Raw genomic sequence first — 16136 nt, 5'->3', positions numbered from 1 at the left:
ATGTATAAAAACATCACGCATGAATACCAAATGAACCTTTTTCAGCATGCATACAACGGAGCTAATTTTCGAAATACAATTACGAGCTAATTTACTTTCCGAGTCAAGCCTATATTTAGAACCGTTATATACATCTAAAACATTATTTCATTCTTTTTAAATCTCAAAATGTTTACTCAGTTTAGGGAAAACCCAGAAGAGTGATGAATAGATGAGTGAAATAATATTGGTTACCCAATGAAAAATGTAATAAACCAATTAAAATAGAAACAGTCGAGTACAAACTCAATTGTTCAAAAAGTTATCCGGAGCTCTGAGGCCAGTGCCAGTGTGTCAATGAGTCAATGACTGGTGGAAAAAACCATCAGTACTCCAACACTGTCCGATGACAATAAGAATTTTTATTTTGTACAAGCTAATTTTTTGGAAGAATAAAAACCTGCAAACTGTACAATGAAAAGATTTGTTGCCTTGTGATAGTTATGATATTGGAAGATCTGTTTCGTCTGACATAAGACTTGTGTCAAAGTTAATGTACCATGTTTTGTTTCAGAGTACCTGTGCCCACCAGAGGCCAATGTGTATGGAATTGACTTCACTCGCTTCAAGCTGCGGGATATGGAGTCCGGCACAGTGCTGTTTGAAGTAGCTAAACCTCCCCCGCCTGGTAAGTTTCAAGACCTTTTCCCATCCCAATTCTGCATGCTCCCTGTGTGTATCTTAGTCTACAATACACTTTGTCTCAGTGGTGGGTTTGGGGAATTTTATTCTAAAAATATTGTTTTATTTTCCTATTTTTTGATAAAAGGGGCGGTCTACTCACTCTTTGATAAAAGTAATTGTTACTTTTTAAAGGATTTACTGGATGACATGGAAATTTCTAAACGTTTTAGTTTTTTTAAGTCTTCCTTCAAAGAAAGTTTCTCTGTCATTGTTTAAAGATGTACAATTTCTAACTCCCATACACCTAGAATATGAAGTGGTCAGCCCTCAAAGTTTCTGTGTTAGGTATGAGTGAGGAAGTTAGATCCCACTACTGTATCCCAGATAAAGGAGTATCGTCCATGAGCAACTAAGAATGTACCCCATGAAGACAAGATCAGGGTTAGAATTGGTCTTCAGCAACCCATGCTTGCCGTAAGGGGCGACCAACGGGATCAGGTGGTCAGACTCGCTTACTTGGTTGATGCATGCTATCGTATCCCAATTGCGTGATTAATTACAGACTGCTGTCATGTAGGTGGAATATTGCTTGGTGCGGCGTTAAACAACAAACTAATGGGATTAGTTGATCAGGCTCACTGTCATTGTAATTGCATAGATTGATGTCAGTCAATGGATATTTTGTCCAGACAGGATTAATTACAGGCCGTCATATAGCTGGAATATTGTTGAGTGTGGCTTTTAACAACAAGCAAAGAAACACTACAAATGCTATACAGCACTTGTAGCACGGAAGTTATATTATGTTTCGCGTCGGTGAACGTTTGCCCTCTTATACTATTGTTATGGCCTTGTTAGGGTTCAGAACCTATGGTTTGGCTGAAACAGGGTTAGAAATTGGCACTAGTCCTGTAGTCCTTGCCAAACTGCCCAATGGTAAAGGTATCATAAGGACTAGTAGAAAATTGCCATTTTTAAGGGTTTTGCTATGTTATCATTATAAGGACTAGTGGACGAAAACTGTTAGTTTCTGTCGCTACTGAAAGTGTTGTGATGCATTAACATTTTGAGAAATTATTTTTTTAGCCTTGGTAATCCTGATGTTGGTGTCCAGCTATTCATGCCATTGGAACTTGACTACATAAGTTGTTGCAGTTCTTTTCTAACTATTATAAGGGTAACACTATTTTTCAGGGCATTATCATTTGCAGAAGCCCGAGGTCTTCAATTAACTGCCTGCCGTAGGAAAGCAGTTGAAAAGACCGAGGGTTTCTACAAATGATAATGCCCTGAAAAATAACGTTACCGTTATTATAGCCAAAATGGATGGAATTTGTTATCAAATAAAAAGAAACAACACTATCCGCTTTGAAACATTTATTACAATCGACCCCAATGTCACTGACCAACTTTTACAAATATGGAAACGTCATAGAACAAACCAGATGACGTCACTATTGAACATGACGTCACCTATCCCTATCCTATGACGTCACCTAACAACGGGCATGATAATGGCCTGTTGTCAAATAATATGAGGGCACTATCAAGTTATCTGATATCATGCGGGCAATTTAATGATAATTCTATCCATTTTAGCTATAATACATATTATTTTCCCTGCTTTAGAACTAACCCGTTTCAGTTACTATTCCTTATGTGTAAACCTTCTACATTTTGAAAATTTATGCAAATCCTGTCGATTCTTTTACTACATTAGCCATGGAATAAAGGACAAGAAGCAGTTTCCAACACTGTACCTGTTGAACTCTTAACATTTATTGTAACTGTCAGAACCCGACTGTTTCAACTGATATTCTTGTGTAGGGGGGGAGGGGCGGTCGGGTAGCCTAGTGATCACACTGAAGCCCCGGGTTCGATTCTCGACATGGGTACAATGTGTGAAGCCCATTTCTGGTGTCCCCTGCCGTGATATTGCTGGAATATTGCTAAAAGCGGCGTAAAACCCTACTCACTCACTCACTCACTCACTCACTCACTCACTCACTCAACCAAGTCAGCGAGACTGACCCCCCCAATCCCGTTAGTCGCCTCTTACCACAAAGTCGCCTTTTATGGCAAACATGAGTTGCTGAAGACCTATTCTTCCACGGATCTTCACCGGTCTTTGAGCAAGTACCCACGCCGCCAGGTACAATGACAAGCAAACTTGTGTAGGAGAGAATGGGTCTACAGTACTTCATGCTTTGTTTTAAAGCCAACTGATGAGGATTAGGTGGTCATGTTGTATGGCCTTCCTGATGGTGTGAAATGTTGCTCATTCTGTCAGCCACTTGTTTGTCTGCAAGGACAGGCAGCTGGCTGGTGTAAAATATCAATCACTCACTTATTCACTGAAAGACTACAGCCCTGCTATCAGATATGCCAAAGATGATTATTCAAAATGTTCTCAATAACTGTTGATCATGATGCTATTTGCTTCAGAAGATGGGGAAGATGCTGACCTTGACCTTGAAGACAGTGATCCTAACGCTGGCCGCTTTGTCAGATACCAGTTTACACCACAGTTCCTCAAGCTGAGGACAGTCGGAGCCACGTATGTAGTCTACTGTCTCTCACCTCACCTTCACGTGCTGATTGTTAACATGTGGGGAGACTTAAACAGGGGGCCCACAGCAAAATGCAATGATTCGTGTTGACAGATGCCACTGACTGTGCACTGAGAATGTCTGAAGTTTAAAGAGGGACCCTGATAAAGTTTTGCACCATCTCTTGTGTCATATGTACTTTATTCCTTGTTTGTCTCATTATTCTGTGGAAGATTTTATATTATTTCAGAATTTAACTCCTTTGTAAAATGCACTCAACCACTGACCCACCCCTTAAGGTTAATTTCAGTGACATTGCCCTTCCTACAACTTGCCAATCTCAGTGAAATCAGATTTTAGTTCTGGCTAAACAAAGATCTGAGGACATCCCATTAGGGGTCATGGCAGAACGACCTTTCATCCGACCAATCAGAGCGTCGCTTACCAGATCATAAAAGTGACAGTCGGAATGTGGTTTCTAATCATGCAACTTCAAAAACTTTAACAGGTATTCCGAACGATAGTCACGGGCTTAACGACTGAATCTATATAATCTAGACCATCTATTAGCCATTCAAGAATGTTCTTTTGTTCAGGTTTCAAATTTTTAATTGAGAATTTGTCAAAATATGTTTCGAAGTGTAGTCACCAATTTGAAATTAGTGCCATAAAGCACGAAAAAGCTTCCCTCTGATTTGCTAATGTGCACTTCTTTTCAGTCATTCCATTGGTCGGTCAGAGTTCATGCAAGGTCATTCTGACTTGCAGATATAGCTAGATCAGCTGGAGGGAAGACATGAGTGTACATAGCATGAATAGTAACCATGTCAACTCTCCATTTAGATAGATTTGTTTCGAGGACCGCCTCTGTGGTCTAGTGGATAGTGTGTCTGCTCAGAGAGCAGAAATTCGGTGGTTTGATCCCCGGCTGTATGATATCTTAAGACGTTAAAAGGTGGCACTTGTTGTTACCCTACCTGGCACTAGGCTTTAAGGGGATGGAACAAAAAAAATGGTCGGCTCCATGGTCTAGCGGATCGTGTGTCTGCTTGGAGTGTGGAACGTCTGTGGTTTGATTCCTGGCTGCGTCATATCTTAAGATGATAAAAGGTGGCACTTATTACCCTGCTTTGCTCTTGGCGTTATGGAGATAAAAAACAACCCAAAACTGGTCTGCTCTGTTGTCTAGTGGATAATGTGTCTGCTCGAAGAGTGGAAGGTCTGTGGTTTGATCCCCGGCTGTGTCATACCTTCAGATGTTAAAAGGTGGTGCTTCTTCTAATCCTGCCTGGTGCTCTGCATTAAGGAGTTAAAACAAAAAACTGGTTTGTTCAGAGTCAATATACTGTCTTAGAGGGGTATCCATGTTAAACCATAGCATGGTATCTCAGTGGACTAGCACTATAAACCCAGCATTAGTACAAGCAGACACACGTACATGCAGGTTGCTTGTTCATCGATCTTGACATTGATTTTTTACGTGTTTCCTCATTCAAATCACATCATCACAATCAGTGTAATGACAAGACTTGGTCAGGTTACAGTTTGTTTTCTTGTGTTTCAGTGTGGAGTTTGTAGTTGGAGACAAGCCAGTCAACAAGTTCCGCATGATTGAGAAGCACTACTTCAGAGAGAAGATGCTCAAATGTTTCGACTTTGAGTTTGGCTTCTGCATCCCACACAGCCGGAACACGGTGGAACATATATATGAATTCCCCCTTCTCAACCAAGAAGAAAGTTAGTTTGCCTTTAGTAGAACAGATGAATTAACTTAAATATGTAAAATAAGGTTAAAATCTTTTTCTCTGATTGTTTATCTGGTATTAACATGATTAAGTCGAAATGATGGCATTGTTGTTGCACTTGATTCGGAGCCAGGAATTCATCTGACATTTTGAAAGTATTTAACAAATTATTGAGAAACTATACATCAACCATGACATGGCTTAAGTCAGAGAAATCACAAGCACATGCAGTAAGTGAACTTATTTGTGATACAGTTCATCTACTTTCTAAAGTTGTGTAGTTGCGTAGCCTTGTGGTAAAAGCTTACACTCGACCTGGGTTCAATTTTCCACTTGGTTACAACATGGAATATTGCTGAAGTAGTGCCAAATGGTGCATCATTTCTCACTATACATGGTATTAAACCCTTCTCACTCACTGCAGGGGAGACCAGTTAAGATCCAGGTTAGAATAAGTCTTCAGCAACCCATGCTTGCCGTAAGAGGCGACTATGCTTGTCGTAAGAGGCGACTATGCTTGTCGTAAGAGGCGACTATGTTTGTTGTAAGAGGCGACTAACAGGATCAGGTCATCAGGCTCGCTGACTTGGTTGATGCATGTCATCGCATTCAAATTGCGTGGATCGATGCTCATGATGTCAATCACTGGATTGTCTGGTCCAGGCCCGATTATTGACAGATTGTGTCATATAGCTGGAATATTGCTGAGTGTGGATTAAACAACAACAAAGAAACAAACAAACTAACACACTACAGGGTAAATGTTAAACTATTTTAAATATGTGTGCAGGAGTCAAACTTAGGCAAGAAAGTTGCGGGTTCTTCGTCAGTTTACTCATACCAAAAGATTTACCTCGATGTTAGCTGCGTGATGTGTGTGGGTCTCCTGGATGCAGTGACTGGGCCGTTATTAATTTCATGTCAAGTTGACACTGTCTCTTAATTCAAATACCCTAAGACCTCAAGGTCAGAGGACCGACCCGCCTAGATTGGCAATTCTTTTTCAAAACATCCCATTTTCCGTTTCAGTTCAAGACATGATTGACCACCCTTATGAGACTCGCTCCGACAGTTTCTACTTCGTGGAGGAGAAGCTGATCATGCACAATAAAGCGGACTACGCCTACAACGGCGGTGCCTAGCGGCGGCACATGGCATCACATCTGTATAAACTGACAGTGTGGGATACTTCTATAGACACAGATAGACAGACTCAACCCTGCCTGATTTCACAGGGAAGTCTGCTGGAGATATGACATCTCGAACAACCAAGGGTACAATAATTGAAGGCAAAAAAGTCGTGTTTAAAGAAACTGACCATTGAAATATTTTGAGCCTGGTTTGTTTTGATAGCAAGTTCCAAGTTTTGATTTAATATTGAAATTGAAATATGACATACCTTGGTTGAAGTTGTGTTTGTTATCTTGCTAGAGACTGGTATCAGTGTTTCTTCAGTAACTTTGATAACAGGTTTCAGATATGTGTTATCTTCCTGATATCATTTTTATACACATTGTAAAGTATGAAAACAATATTTTTAGCTCATCATCTGTTTTAGTTTCCGATCTGTTGCACAGTTTTACAGAAATCCTACCTCATGCTTAACATGAAGTATCTTTTCAGGTAGAAACAGAAATAGCAATATTCATACCAAAGTTTGAGTGAAAATCCTTTGTCTTTACTTGTTGGTTTTAAGCTGGATGTATATTTGACTCGGTCCGGAGAGAATGAATATGAACATGATCATTGTAGTGATGAATATTGTAAAATAACATGTACAGATACCGGATAACTTTTTATCAAGGGAATCACCTGCTCAAGTTATCATTTCCATGTTAAATGTTTTATTGAATTAAACAATTGTACTGGGAATAATTTGGGCCTTGATTCTCCATTCTTGCTATCAAACGGTAATTTTATTTCATGCATTAATATCAGCATGCTTAAGCCAGATTTATTTTTTGGAGGGTTACAGATTTTTTGGGCCCCAAAATTTAGGGTGGTAGGTAGAATATTTATGTTTATAATATACATATTTTTTTCTTTCCTGCCACGATTCGTCATTATTCTTTGTGTTTTTAAGTTTTTAAGATAAATTGTCAATTGGTTTTAATCATAGTCTTTTGAATAACTTGTTTTCTTGATAGCGACTGTAAATGACTTAAGTTTTAACATTGTACTTATTTATGGCTGACGAAATAAAAAACACTGCTTTTCATTTTTTCTTCTTTCAAATTTCAATTTTGGGGATTTGGCAGATTTGTAAACCTAGTTTAAAATAAAGCCTGGCCTTGCATGCCTCACTATCCTTGTGACAGCTATTCTCTGATCTCATCTAAAACCATCCTGATATACTTGATACTATGTATAACAAGTTGTGTTACATGTACCCTAGCAACTGACATCGGTTATTTAATTCCGTTGATCTGAACAAATGTGAAATATTCGCTGGATAATTTAATTCTTCGTTTAATGTGGTTATTTTCACCAGAGGTTGGGGATATGATAGATTTTATTTTGTGATGGTTATTTTTGAGTGACAGTAGTCTCCAAATGTGAGTATTTATTGGCACCGTGTTGTACATTTGTGATTGCATGCATTCTATTTGCTGTCCTATATCTCAGTATTACTGTCTCCACACAGGGGCCTTGTCACAGAACTCTCCCTGCTTGCAGAACAGAAGTTGCAGATCATAGATCATACCGAACACCTACCGTATTCCACGTAATAAGCGTCCCGCTCTAATAAGCGCCCATAGCGATATTTGCTACTATATTGGCTAGTGAACAATCCCAATTAGCACCCCTTCTGATTGATCAATGTACAAAAGACTTATTTATTCGCGTATAATACGCACTCATGTGTTATATGCACCCTTAATTATGGGCAACTAAATTCTGGAAAAATATATCTGTTGTATATAAACATTTCAGACTGTCAGCATTAACCACGAAATTTATCTTTCAACTCATTTTTTTCACCAAAATAATATTCTAATAAGAGTCCCCTATTTCTAATTTTGAGAGCGCCCTGGGTGCATATTACATTAAATACGGTAATTATATTGCAGATATGTCTCATGCATGCATGCTCCGGATTGGTAAGAAAACCCCAGTTAGGCATTTTTCACAGACGCAGGTAACAAACAGTTATTCCCCCAACATCTATATCATTCGGAAAAAATCATACATATCTAGATAATGGCGTCATCTTGAGTTAGGGATACAAATGTGAAGCTTGTATGATGCAAATGTAATGTTAACTGTTACGCAGTACTAGGAGGGACATAAGAAATATACCTTACATGTTACGGTACATTTAAAATAATAGAATGGGTCTTGGCCAATCAGAATCTGACTTGATGTGTAAGGTGATAAATATAATGTAACATTGTTAGAAGAAATACATCTTTTGGTATCTTTAACAACAAGTTGTTGCATAGAAACAGTAAATAAACCCAGTACTTGAACACAAAATGTTAAGATGTCTGTAGAATCTACTCCATTTTGAAAGTTTTTCCTATTTTCGTTGTTATAAATATCAATAATATCTCACTGCCTTCACTTCTAAAAATAGATTCGAATTGCGGTTCCAATTATGTTTCTAGCTTTGTCAGCCCAATACCTGTGGGTTTCACCTAAGTGGTAAATGTCTGAGACCTGCATCAATTCAGGCTTTCGATCCACATTAATCTTCATCCACAGCAGTAGATCTGTAGACAATACTCTAATAATCATTTCACTGTATGAGTCATGGTTGCTGACTTCGAAAACACTCTTCTCTATGTAGGGACTGGTTTGTGACATTGCCCCCAACTCGTTCACATGACTGCGGGGGAGGTTTGTGACATTGCCCCCAACTCGTTCACATTCCATTCCTGTCAGGGTTTGTTTTGTGTCTTGTTCAGGTTCGTTCTTCTTACTCATTGCTAGCGATTCACCAAGGACACAATCCGATACATATCACAAGAATTTGTTCAAGATACAATCTGTATCATGATCAGAGGGTCAGGTAAAAATCTGTATCTTTAATCTAATTTGATATAATACAGTTAAACTAAAATGACTTTCTACATGTTGTTTTGTGACAACACCGCTAGCTCATAGTGATCAGCACTGTGAGTGATGAGGTTGTTTGCTGCTTTTAGCAATAGTCAAGCAATGTCATGGCGAGGGACACCAGAAATGTGCTTCACACATGTCGGGAACTGAACCCAGGTCTTGGGCGTGACAAGGATCAGCCCTACGACTGTTGTAAGTCCATACTTAGTCTGTCTCCCAGAGGGGTGGTTTGGTAGCCTAGTGGTTAAAGCATCAGCTTGTCATGCTAAAGACCCGGGTTCTGTTCCCGACATGGTTACAATGTGTGAAGCCCATTTCCCTGTATTCCCCACTCAAAGCGGCGTAAAACCATACTCACTCACTGTCTCCCAGACCCTAGGGAATAAATTGAAACTCAAGTCTAGAATGATTTGGCAGGTCTAGATTGCCTCAGCTCTAGGCTGAAATTAAGGATTGTTCTTGGCTCCATATGGATTTTATCTTGTTTATTTTGCAGACATATATTTTAAAATAAGAAACCTGGGTCTAAATATCAGTCTAGACTATGTTGAAGTATGGGAATTTTGGGAGTCACTTTGGCCAACGGGGTAACCCAGGACTATGATTATGATTATGATTATGACTATGACTATGTCATTCTGTAGGCCAGTGAATGTGCAGATAGTGAAACAGTTTGTGAAATTCATAAAGTGTATTATATCATATTGGTTTAATAGTGCAGTGCATTTGTGAATCGTTTCTGCATCATTGCGTTGTCATCTGTCCTCTGCATAGATGTCAAGTCTGAAATCCTTGATTCCTTTCACGTTTATTTGATGTGTTTGTTTCTTGATTGCATTGTATTGAAATGATTCCAGGAATTAGAAACTTTCAGTTCAAGTGTTGGACAGTTTCATTATTCTGTTGTGATGAATGTGGTTCAGCTGTGCCTGGACTTACATAACGCTGTAAAGAATGACACGCTCCGAGCTGTCAGAAATTGTCTTCTTGTAAGTAGTGTTCAAATGAAATTGAATGATTTATTATAAAGTTGATATGTAGTTATTTGGATATTTTAAAAGTCAGTATGTACTGAGTGCAGTAGTTGTCTCCCCTTGATTTCTGTCGGTTGGATGAAAAAGTAAACGACAGTTCATACCACCATCTGGTTGCTAGATTCCCAGGCTGTGAGACAATCGTCAACCATTTTGAACATCTATTCTCAGGAGTGTACAAATCATGGATGCTACGATGATAAATGCATTCATCATAGTTCTGTTGGCTCAACAGTTTTGAATAGAGTTTAAAAATATCCAAGCTGTTAAATTCTTTTTGGAATGTTTTTTTGAAGTTTGAGGTATTGAACATTAACAAAACTGTCCTGGTGTCTGCACTGATTATATCTGTATCGCCACATGGATTTTCTCACCAAGGTTCATGTGTTTGCGGTCTATCGTATTACTGCCATGGTTATACGAGGTGCAGCACTGGTCTCAGTGTTATGATTATCATACTTATGGTTATGATTGTTAAAAGCCATTGTAGTGAAGACCGTGCATAATATTAGGACTGAAAGTTCACAGCGCTTGTTTCGAATAGTCTTGCACAGATCTTAGGTGCTTTTAAGTTTGCTCAAGTTTAAGGTGCAATGAGTCGGTTATAAAATCAAAACTTGACCTTGATTGGAAAAGATTTCGAATTCAGTTTATGGTAGTGTCACAGTGTCAGTGCCAAGATTTGATGAAGTCAAACTGTTTTTCATCTGATTACAAAGAAAATATTAAGTTTGAATCTACTAAATATGTTTATCAAGTTGAGGTCATACGAAGTACGACAAATGAGACTGAGATACTTGCTTTTTTGACTCAGTTTGTTGTAGCAGAATTATGTTGTGGACAAAGCAGTTCATTTATTATTTCCTACCTAGAGATGTTGCTGTGCCTTGCTTGTTAGTTGGGAATTGTTTCACTTAGTTGAGGGACTGGTCATTAATTATTGGGTGGTCAGAGGTTTTTGATGCACTGAGGTACTGAAAATAATTACCCTCCCCCAAAGCTTGTCATATTTGTGGATGACTCGCCCCATGTCCTTGTACATTTTTTCATGACCCTGCTGAAAAGACAATGCAAAAGCATCATCATAGAATGCCCATTTTTTCATGACCCTCCCCAAACGGTTATAATTTTTTAGGACCCTCCCTCAGAGACTGTCATGTTTTTGACCCCCTAATGACCGGTCCCTAAACTGTAAGGAAGTTCTAGTTCTTGATCATTTGTGAATTCAGTTACAGAATTATTGTACAGCTTGATTTCAGTTTCACTCCAGATGTGAATGACAAATTGTGCCTTTATCCTACACACAAAGCAATTAATTTGCTCCAGTGGGGAATTGTTTCCTAGAAATACGCACTTCGTGTATCTAGGAGAAGCATGTCGAGATGGATAGCTGCATGATAGTGGACACGGTTGTGCAGAACAAGTAACATTTGTTCCTGAAGTCTGTGACCATGCGGGAATCCTCCAAGTAGTAAACATCTCTTCCGGCATGGAAGGGTTTATATTATTGATGAATGCGTCTGTCAAAATGACAGAAGATGTTTCAGATAGGCGTCAGATCTTAAGACAAGCAGTGGATTCTTATTTGTGTCCAGAAAGACCAAAAAACCCTGAATTTGCTGACATTGGTATTTTGGACGTGAGTAAATTGTCCTTGCCCTCTGTTGTTGGACTACACTCACCTGATGTTGCTCATGGTTGTGGTTGATGCCGCGTGGCACAGCCCACATTTCCCTTTGTGTATGTTTAGAATTACCGTATTCCACGTAATGAGCGTCCCGCTCTAATAAGCGCCCAGGGCGATATTTGCCAATATTTAGGCTAGTGAACAATCCCAATTAGCACCCTTCCGGCTGATCAATGTACACAATTCGTGTACATTTATTCGTGTATAATACGCACTCGTGTGTTATACGCACCCTTATTTACGGGCAATTAAATTCTGAAAAAAATATATCTGTTGTGAATAATACACACAGGCTTTTCTTTTGCACATTTCAGCAGAAACCATAAAATTTACGGTCTTTCGACTCTTTCACCAATATTATATTCTAATATGAGCCCCTATTTCTAATTTTGAGAGCACCCTGAGCGCTTATTACGTTGAATACGGTAATTGAATTTCCACCACACCATTTTAATCAAATGTTGTGCTCATGTACCCTATGACTATCACATTTTAAATGACTAAATTGAATCACATTCTAATAATCTGGTGAGTGGCACATGTCTGCTTTTCTTTCATTTTTAAAAAAAATTGTGGTAGTTTTTATTCCAATCTAAAACTTGGATATTACAACATCCAGGAAACATCAAACATACCACCCAAGACATATTTCACTTGCTTTACATATAGATACAGCAGGTTTGTGTCATGGCAGAATCATTGGGTTGTTCTGGCTCCGCATGTGTCCCGTTTTCATCCCCCCAAATTGGGGTCAGGTGAACACAATTGGGCAAGTATGGACAGTACTGGAATGGGTGACCGACCTGTTTTAAGTGGAGATGCAGCTCATGGGCCATCATTTTGAAACCACAAGTCAGCATCCACGAAAGGGCAGATAATGATGAATACCAGCTCGCTCACTCAAATACAGATCTACCGTATTCAATCGTAATAAGCGCCCCGCTCTAATAAGCGCCCACGGCGACATTTGCTAATATATTGGCTAGAGAAAAAACCAATAAGCACCCTTCCGATTGATCAATGTACACAAGACTTATTTATTAGCGTATAATACACACTCGTGTGTTTTATCATATGCACCCTTAATTATTGAAAAATAATTTCTGGAAAAATATATCTGTCGTACATACACATTTCAGGCTGTCAGCATAAACCACAAAATTTATCTTTCAACTGTTTTTTTTCACCAAAATAATATTCTGATAAGAGCCCCCTATTTCTAATTTTGAGAGCGCCCTGGGTGCTTATTACGTCGAATACGGTATTTGAAATGAAAGTTTCTCAGCTTTTGTTTTTGTGTCTCCTCATTCACTGTATCATTGGGGGCACGGGTGGCCCAGTCGGCTAAGGTGCTGCGATGCATCCCCTGGACACGCCAGAAACCTAGGATTGTGGGTTCAAATCCCAGTTTGCCCCGATTATGTTTCTAGGTTTGTCAGCACCATACCCGTGCTCGTGGGTTCCACCAAAGTGGTAAACATCTGAGACCTGCATCACTTCGGGCTTTCCTCCCATGTTAAGCTGACACGCTGCGATACAACTGGAATACTGTTAAAAGCGGCGTTAAACCAAACTCACTCACTGTATCATTATTTCGTGACTTATTCATCGTGGGGATATGGGGCACCTGGTGGTCACAAGGGCAGGATCTCTCAGGATCACGAGGTCAATCTTAGATTTGCCCTGATCATATTGGATCACCATACCCATAGTTTTGCCAAAGTGCTAAATGTCTTTGACCTGCGTCACTTTGGGATTACCTCCCACATTAATCAGACAAGCCAGAAATTGGCAGAAATTCTGTCAAACTCAACTCACTTATTTCTCATCCTCATAGGGACCAAACACATTTCCCTTTACTTCATTCTTTGACCAGGTTGGTTGGTCAGTCTAGTGATTAGGGTGTTTGCTTTTCACACAGAGGGTGTCTTTGGTGTGTTCCACTTTGTACAACTGTCATGTTGCTGAAAGCAGCTTGAAACTGTACACTTGCATTCCTCTGACAAGGTCACATATTCCCCAACACTGGACATAGGTGTTCCACCCCTAGATGAGCCTCATGCAACACTGGATCCTTGAAGTTAACTGACTTGCACACAGCATTGTAGTTGGCCTTCTAGTTCTAGACCATCTGATTGATCATATATTGGTTCCATAAAACATATAAACTGTGACTATCAATTCCTATATTTCAAAACAAGATTGTCAGTAGTTCAAAAGCTTATCTGACTTTATGGAACCTTGTCTGGGTCATTCCAATCTCATTAAAATCAGATCTTTTATTCCGATACGATCCGATCTGAGAACACCTCCATAAAAAGTCATATCGGAAACACCCTGAGCGAACTTGGACCGCCCAATCAAAATGAAGCTTGTGAAACTTCTTGAGCCAATCGGATGTCAGCTTTCTAAATCAATTCGTCTTCATTTCCTTTCCTGATTTTGAAGTTTAATTCTCTGCAAAAGTAAACTGTCACAGACACACAAATATACCCTCCCTAGTTACCGTTTAGGTGTAGATGCCATGAAGCCCACAAACAATAGGATGGTTAAAACATCTGTGACATTATATACTACTCAAAAGAAGTTAAGGAACACACAGTTCTTACATGTTACTATTAAGTTAATCTGTCATGGCATGAGAGATTAGCTGTAGCCATTTGAAAGAATTGGATGTTCTTTAACATCTTTTGAGTAGAATATTATTTTTTTGCATTTGGATTTCTCTTGATCATATTCTTTTCTGAGAGCTCCTATGGAGGTGTCATGTCGGAGTAAGAGAGTAAGAGATCCGGGCCTGTTCTACAGTGATCTATGCACTACCACTGTAAGATAATGTAAGTATGGGAGTAACGATCTTCTTAACGCTAAGGTCTCTTTTTGTAACATGAGATTGGGATCAGTCTACAGCAATATCAAAAGGGTATTTAGTTTTAAGTCTCAATGACAAAGCTTTACACATCAAGTGAATTGGTACACACTTTCCTAGTATTCAAGTTGGATATGAAGTAGCTGGGTTCAAGCCACTCGTATGCACCATCGTATTACAGTCGTCCGTCCATCACACACCTGCACTGGCCACTGACCCATTGCACAAGGAAGGATAGTCATCTGAAGTTTTCCTCCCATCTCCTCCAGCTGCGTTGGTCTGCAAGGTCGCCTCTCATGTACCAGTGCCACTTTGTTATGTATGTCACAATATGCTGGTCAAGTGAACGTCTTGTTTCTGCAGGATGGTAATATTTGTGACCCAGCCGGAGAAAAAGAGACCTTATGGGTGCTCGGATACAATTGTGCTATGACGTCGTAAAGACATTGGACATAAACTTACTTCACTGAAGATCGATATGTGTGATGTGTTTCTCTGGTATAAATATGAATTGAAGCTTGTGAATTGTATTTTTGTGTTCCAAAGATGCTAAAGTTATGCTAAGTCACAATGTGATTTTTCACCCATAAGGTCCCTTATCTCTTGGTTGGTCACAATTGTAATTAATGATGTAGAAAACTTTGTGCAGATACGTTGTTCCATGCACTGATGTTTATGTTGTTTCATCAGAACTATAAACTGGTCTCACACACCTGACGATGCCTGCCTGGGATGCATTTTTTGTAAAGTACCATAACTTACCTATTTTTAGTGCTCCTGGGGCTCAGAATATTGATTTGTGGGGGTTTAAAAATATAAGGGGTGGGACAAAACACAATTGTTAGTTCATGTTTTGTTTATAATGCTTATATAGTAGTAACCTGTTCATTGTTTCAGGATTCATAAAATCAGATATTGATATTTTTCTACATCTTTAATCCATGTTAAACTCAGAATGGGTTTGAAAACCACTAAGTGGGAATTTAACATTCCATGAATTGGATCTTACAAGGGTTAACAGAGGGTTGGTCTTACAAGGGTTAACAGAGGGTTGGTCTTACAAGGGTTAACAGGGTTGGTCTTACAAGGGTTAACAGGGTTGGTCTTACAAGGGTCAACAGAGGGTCTTGGAAGGGTCAACAGAGGGTCTTGGAAAGGTCAACAGAGGGTCTTTGGAAGGGTTAACAGGGTCTTGGAAGGGTCAACAGAGGGTCTTGGAAGGGTTAACAGAGGGTCTTGGAAGGGTTAACCAAAGGGCACAAAATCAAAACGGTTTATGTAAGGGGAGTAAAGGAATTTGTTGAAGATTTGCATTGACAGCATAGAAAATAAATATTCAGGAGTGAGTACATTGAATGCACTTCTGTAGACTCTGCTTATGTTCAGGTTTGAGCTGTTCTGTGGAGTCAAGTGAGCAGTGTGTGAAATGTGTGTTTTACATTGATTTTATCACCTGTGTATATCTTTGAAGTATATTGTGGTCGATATTATTTAACATTACTTATAGTGTTTTGTATTGTGATTTTA

General features: G+C 39.2%; 1 protein-coding gene across 2 annotated transcripts in view; it reads left to right on the top strand.

Annotated features, from left to right (window-relative positions):
* Nucleotides 1-11568, top strand: part of LOC124127869 (protein unc-119 homolog B-like) — a 38147-nt gene extending 26579 nt beyond the window's left edge. Inside the window, exons 2-5 of one of the 2 annotated variants that reach the window (XM_048401284.1) lie at nucleotides 554-667; nucleotides 3112-3220; nucleotides 4777-4949; nucleotides 5987-11568. In XM_048401284.1, the coding sequence (XP_048257241.1) occupies nucleotides 554-667; nucleotides 3112-3220; nucleotides 4777-4949; nucleotides 5987-6099 (509 nt within the window). In that variant the 3' untranslated portion in view covers nucleotides 6100-11568. Of the gene's footprint in view, nucleotides 1-553; nucleotides 668-3108; nucleotides 3221-4776; nucleotides 4950-5986 lie in introns of both variants that reach the window. The other variant, XM_048401283.1, reaches the window with a different exon arrangement.
* Nucleotides 11569-16136: the final 4568 nt, after the last annotated feature.

Source organism: Haliotis rufescens, unplaced genomic scaffold, assembly GCF_023055435.1.
Source record: "Haliotis rufescens isolate VD_foot unplaced genomic scaffold, xgHalRufe1.0.p SCAF_21, whole genome shotgun sequence".
Classification (NCBI taxonomy): domain Eukaryota; kingdom Metazoa; phylum Mollusca; class Gastropoda; order Lepetellida; family Haliotidae; genus Haliotis; species Haliotis rufescens.
Note: the sequence above shows the minus strand (reverse complement) of the source record. Positions and strands in the feature narration are given on the sequence as shown.